The 6,467-nt window shown below is 53.0% G+C and overlaps 1 protein-coding gene across 1 annotated transcript; it reads right to left on the reverse strand.

Moving 5' to 3' along the window:
* Positions 1 to 684: 684 nt before the first annotated feature.
* On the reverse strand, positions 685 to 5,608 carry C5AR2 (complement C5a receptor 2). Its single transcript, XM_007491956.2, has 2 exons — positions 4,998 to 5,608; positions 685 to 2,496 (listed from the first exon to the last, which is right to left on the reverse strand). The coding sequence occupies exons 1-2, from the start codon at positions 4,998 to 5,000 to the stop codon at positions 1,441 to 1,443; spliced, it is 1,059 nt and encodes a 352-aa protein (XP_007492018.1). The 5' UTR covers positions 5,001 to 5,608; the 3' UTR covers positions 685 to 1,440.
* Between the last annotated feature and the right edge of the window lie 859 nt (positions 5,609 to 6,467).

The following is a 6,467-nucleotide window of genomic DNA, read 5'->3' on the forward strand; positions in this document are numbered from 1 at the left end:
CCTTTCCTCTTAGTATCAATTCTAAGACAGAAAAACATCAAGGGCTAGGCAACTGGGGTTAAGTCACTTGCCCAGGGTCATACAGCTAGAAAGTGTCTGAGATCAGATTTGAACCCAGGTCCTCCTTGTCTGCAGGCCTGGAGTTCTATCTGCTGTACTACCTAGTGGCCCCTACTAATGTTTGTTTGTTTTTAACACCTACTCTGCAAAACACATTGGGCTTTCCCTAAAGGGGAGAATAGAATTCAGGCCTGGCTCTATCTCATAGGGGCCAGGAGACATTCTGGGTGAATGCCATTTGTAGGTTAGACAAATATCTGAATGTCAATTTGTCAATCAATGAACTTTTGTTAGCAGCAATTTTTGGAAGATCAAGAGCTCTCCACTGAGGGGTGAAGGATATTAACTGAGAAGTGAGCTCTTTGGGGAAAGGAACTGAAATTTGGTTTGTTTTCATATCAACAGTGATTACTTATCGAGTATTCAGTTGGTGCTTCATAAGTGCCCAATGGCTGAATCCTGTCACTGGAGCTTAGGCAGTTCTCTGAGGCTCTACTGGGCCCAGAAGGTACCATCCTGGCCTCCTGGCTTCCTAGGGATAAGACACAGAGTCAAGGGCCTCGTAAGCATCCAAGGATTTTAGGATCGGGTTCTAGAAGGGATCAGAGAGGCCAAGACCCTTGATTTAATGCTCTAAAATGAGATGTTTTATTGAAAAGTTAATATCGAATATCAGGACAATCACACAAACTGTCTTTATAACCATTTGTAGGGAACTTCTACTCAAGGAACAAAATATTACATGAGAGGTGAAAAGGGTGAAAGGGGTCCCGGTCATTAGAGCAGGGGCAATATTCCCTGCCTGATGCCAACTCACATGGAAGCTCAGTGAGATTCATTTCATTATCAGTCTCTTGAAGCCGCCATTGGTCCCCGCTTTGGTCAGAGTTCTGCCATCTTTCAGAGCCATCTCCTCTCCCACTGCTGTTGTGAGCATTGTTCTTCTGACTCCCTATCAGTTCATAAAAGACTCTCCGCATTTCTCCGAACCTGCCATGTTCCTCCCTTTCTTATATGTAATAAATTCCCCAAACTTCATTCCTCCGACACAACTGGTTCGGCCATCCCATTCCGCCATTGGCACGGTTGGTTGTTGTCCATTGTACTCATCGATGAGAACCAGAATGGATAAAGGCCAGTTTCGCTACTAGTTCTTTGCTACAACAAGACGTACTAACATGTAAGAATATTTGTATTTTTGTGCGCTTGGGCCCTTCCTCGCTGTCCTTGGCCAAGCGTTGGGTGGACGATGGCACCCTGAATCAAAAGGGCGGCTGCCGCTTGGTGACCTTCATTTTATAGATGGCAAAAGGGAGAGGCGCCGGAACGGCCACGGTCAGTCTCAGCAGAGCCGAGCTTTGATCCCTGCCCCTCCTTAATCTAGACCGTCTCTGAGGCCAGTTCTTCACTAGTAGACTTTTTACTGCTGGGCACATCAGCTTCCTCCTCTTCGACATCCTCATCCAGAGCCAGGCGGCAGGCGGCCCAAAGGGACCTCCTGAGCCGAGTCCGGCCCAAGACCAGGAACAGTGCGGGGTTGAGACAGCTGTTGGCCAAGGCCAAGCCTATCACCAGAGCCTCCGCCTGGAGGGCGTTGGCCAGGAGCACGGAATGGGGGGCCGAGGCGGCTATCATTAGCCCCACCACATGGTAGGGTCCCCAACAAAGGAAGAAGCCAACCACGGCCAAGGTCAGCAGGCGCAGGATCTGGGGCTTCGGCTGCCCCCTCAGGTGAACCAGCAGGACTCCATGGCAGCTGGCCACAATCCCGAGCGGTCCGAGAAAGCCACCCACAAAACGGATGCCAGCCACAGCCCACTCAACCTCGTGGGACCCGCCATAGTCCACGACACACTCATATTGCTCCGGGAAGTATTCCTGGTGAAGCCGTCGGGTCAGCACGGAGGGGACCGTAAACAGGAGCGCCAGTGCCCAGGCGACTCCGCAGCCTGCCCACACCGGCCACAGACGGTCCTGGGCCCTCCTTGGCCGAAGCACAGCCAGGCATCGGCCGATGCTGGCACCAGCCAAGAGCAAGACGCTGGCATACATGTTGAGCAGGATGGCCGCGGGCAGGAGGCGGCAGGCGGCCAAGCCAAAGGGCCAGGCACCTCGAAGGATGACTGGCACGGCCATCAGGGGCAGGGACAGGCAGCAGAGCAGGTCAGCTATGGCCAGGTTCAAGAACCAGATGGACGGAGCCGATCGATGTGCTATTGTCCCGGTCACCCAGGCCACAATCGAATTTCCTGGCACTCCCACAAGGAAAATGACCGCATAAAGCAACAGAGGAGATACCTGGAGAGGGTCCACAGAGACACAGGAGCCACCCGGCCCACAGTCTACAGGCAGGCCAGGACCCGGGCTATAGTCCTCATACTCATAGTTTATCGAGGCGTTCTCCACTTTGGTCCCGTACACAGCACCCAGGGGGCCCTGAGGAGGGAGAGGAAGACCACCACGGGGCTGCTTTAGAGTCTGGAAAAGAGGCTACTTTGGGAATTTATTAGAATCATAGAATCCCAGATTTAGAGGCGCTTCAGGGGTCTGCTAATCTAATTACCCCGTGATCCACGAATTCCCTCTGGCCTTCTCTACTGAGGACCATCTGCCCTGGGTGAAGATGTGATGCTGGGAGGAAGAGTGTGTAGATGGAGGGAAAGAAATGAGAGCCATAGACTGGTGTGGCTCTCTCAGACACTGTCAAGGGTAAGGCCTTCGTTTGATGGAGGGAAAAAAAAAACCTAGAGTCTAGTGAAGAGAAAGGGGACCACCCCAAGGTCATTCAGGCCCAGAACCAGAATCCCAAAAGATCTTATTGAGCCAAAGAGACAAAATGAAACCAAGGAAGTAACAGCTAAGGAACAAAAAGGTTTGGAGACAGAACACTGGGGTCCCAATTCTATCCCTGAATAGAAAAGCCTGCTTTGGGGTTCCCAAGGTGGATAGTGGTGATGTATCTGGACAGTGACTATATGAAAAAAAAAAAGATCTGGGAGTCTTAGTGGAACCATAACCCTGACAGAAACAAGCAATGTAGTCTCATGGGCAAAAAAGCTGACATAATCTTGAGTTGCCTTAATTGAGATAGAGTGTCAATTGGAGAGGACTCCTGATGGAGAGGTGATAGGCTCAAGGTAAGCTAGCTAGCAAGAGATAAATAGACAGACAGACAGATGGATGGATGGACGGACGGACAGACAGACAGACAGAGAGATGGATAGATGGATAGAAAGAAAAACAGAAAGATGGATAGGATAGATAGATGGATGGATGGATGGATAGATAGATAGATAGATAGATAGATAGATAGATAGATAGATAGATAGATAGATAGATAGATAGATAAGGCAGGGGGCTGCATTGGGAATTTACTAGACTCATAGATGTAGTCTGGGGATATGACCAAAATGGGAGTTTGTGTTACATGATCATACATGCCTCTAATGGGTTTTATTTTTCTTGCTTTCTCAATGGGGAATGAGGTGGAAATAGAGGGAGAAAGTGAGGATTTGAAAATAAAATTGAATTTTTAAAAATAGCAATAGAGTATACAAAGAGAGGGAGCGATTAGTTCCACTGGGAGAGTCAGGGTCCACTTGGAGGATCGTGTTTAGTTCTGGGCACCACACTTTAGGAAAGACAGTCCTAGATGAGTGAGACGAGGGTAGAAATTATAGAATCATAGAAAAAAGGCCAATATTTCATGTTATGATTCAGTGTCTCTTATTCTAAGGCCCTCCCGACTCTGATTATCCTCTGTTCTAAAGGTCCCTCCCAGCTCGGACATTCCCTTTTCTAAGCTCCCTCCCAGATCTGACATTCCTTGCTCCAAGGCTTCTCTCAACTCTGACATTCCCTGTTCTCAAGCCCTTCTAGTCCTGACATTTCCTGTTCTAAGCTCCCTCCCAGCTATGACATTCCCTGTTCTAAGCTCCCTCCCAGTTCTGACATTCCCTGTTCTAAGCTCCCTCCCAGCTCTGACATTCCCTGTTCTAAGTTCTCTCCCAGCTCTGACATTCCCTGTTCTAAGCTCCCTCCCAGCTCTGACATTCCCTGTTCTAAGCTCCCTCCCAGCTCTGACATTCCCAGTTCTAAGCTCCCTCCCAGCTCTGACATTCCCTGTTCTAAGCTCCCTCCCAGCTCTGACATTCCCTGTTCTAAGTTCTCTCCCAGCTCTGACATTCCCAGTTCTAAGCTCCCTCCCAGCTCTGACATTCCCTGTTCTAAGCTCCCTCCCAGCTCTGACATTCCCTGCTCTAAGCTCCCTCCCAGCTCTGACATTCCCTGCTCTAAGCTCCCTCCCAGCTCTGACATTCCCTGTTCTAAGCTCCCTCCCAGTTCTGACATTCCCTGTTCTAAGCTCCCTCCCAGTTCTGACATTCCCTGTTCTAAGCTCCCTCCCAGCTCTGACATTCCCTGTTCTAAGCTCCCTCCCAGCTCTGACATTCCCCTTTCTAAGAGCCCCCCAGCTCTGCCTTTCACGTTGTGCTATGATGTCGTGGGAAGGACGCAGGTCCTTTGGTCAGGTTGGGCTGCTCCCTGAATACTGCTTTAGATGGCTGAAGGCCCTGGTGGGGAAGTAGGACTAAAGGAGAGGGTGGGACAGGAGGCCGGGGAGGAAGCGGCCGGGAGTCCTTCAGACAAGGGAGACTCCCGCCAGGAAAAGCTGAGCGGGGAGTTCTCCGAGGGGGAGGAGGGGGAGGGGGGGCGCTGGGGCTGCCCCGGGGCTGAGGGGCCCCAAAGCCAGAGATCCGTCGTTCAGCAGCACGACAGGAAAGGAAAGCTCTGGGCGGCAGGAAGAGCGTGGGGATGGGGAAATGAGGAAATGGGCGGCGGAGGGGGATTTCAACAGCCCGTTTCCTCTCCCCGGCTCCCAGTCTGCAACCCCCAACCCCCCCCCCCCCCCCCCCCCCCCCCGTCACCCCAGATCTTACCATTTCAGTGAGGTCGTCACCAAAGTTCGTGGGATTCCGGGCGGGTCTCCTCCGCCCTCCCCGCTGGTCTACACACACTCATCCACTCTCCACCTCCCGGGAAGGGCCGCAATGGCCAATGCCAGCGAGGGTGTGGTGGCCCTTCTGCTTGCCCTGAGTCAGCTCTCTTCTGGGCACTGGCTTCCAGGACGAGGGGTTGGCAGGCAGCCTCCGGAGATGGGGCGCCCTTCCCTCCGGGACTGCCCACCTAGGCCCAGAGCCCGAGAGCACCCCTCCGCTGGGCCGGGGATCCCGGAGCCCGGGAGGAGCCCGAAGGCTTCTCGGCGCCCCGGGGTACCCCGGCACCCTTCAGAAGGCCAGCCCGCCGTCCTCCTGGGGCACCTCGAGGCTGGCAGCTTCTCCTCGGCCCCCTCCCTTCCTCTTTCCCTCCTCCCTTCTGCCCAGGACTCCGCCAGTGTCTGCCTCAGAAGCCCTCCTAGCCCCCACCACCCTCTCCCACTCCTCTGATCCTGCCTCCCTGCGCCCTGGCGGAGCCTTATCAGGCACAGCTGGTCCAGGGCCCATCTGCCCGAGGGTACAGCTGCCAGGTTTACCGAGCCCTGCCTCCGCCTCCCCGTAGTCCTGCCTTGTGGAATGTTTGCGGAAAGAAGAAATGGCGCCTGGGATTTCCGATGCCCTTGGGCCTGGGGCCCTCGACTTGCTGTGAGGCCTTGGGAAAGGGCCTCCCCTCCTCTAGGCCCCAATGTCCCTCTCTATAAAAATGGGACTAGGGGGCAGCTGGGTGGCTCAGTGGATGGAGAGCCAGGCCTAGAGACGGGAGGTCCTGGGTTCAAATGTAGCCTCAGACACTTCCCAGCTGGGTGACCCTGGGCCAGTCACTTGACCCCCATTGCCTAGCCCTTACCGCTCTTCTACCTCGGAACCAATACACAGTATTGAGTCTAAGGCAGAAGGCGAGGATTTAATTAAAAAAAAAAAGGGGGGACTAGAGTGTCCCAGCTTTGACAATCCACGTTCACTGAGTCACAGAATTTTCCGTTTGGAAAGGACCTGAAAGCGCTCCGTTTCCACCACATCCCCGACAAGAGGGAAGTCACTGTCTCCGCAGAGGACAGATCTCCTTGGGTTTTTTCTGACCCCATCCAAGCCATAAGTACTTGCTGGCCCCTTCCACCCACTGCAGCTAGTTCTGAGGACCTTGTAAGCTTGGACATTGTATGCTCTGTTATTTTATTGTTTAATCCTGACCTTCTGTCTTAGTATCAGTTCTAGGACAGAAGAGCAGCAAGGGCTAGGTCATGGGGGCTAAGTGACTGGCCCAAGGTCATACAACGAGGAAGTGTCTGAGACCAAATTTGAACCCAGAACCTCCCGACTCCAGGTCTGGTGCTCTAGCCACTGTGCTACCTACCTGCCCCTGGCATTATATGTTACATAAGACTGAGCTTCTTAACTTGGACCCTGTGGATA

This window comes from Monodelphis domestica, chromosome 4 (assembly GCF_027887165.1).
Source record: "Monodelphis domestica isolate mMonDom1 chromosome 4, mMonDom1.pri, whole genome shotgun sequence".
Taxonomy (NCBI): Eukaryota; Metazoa; Chordata; class Mammalia; order Didelphimorphia; family Didelphidae; genus Monodelphis; species Monodelphis domestica.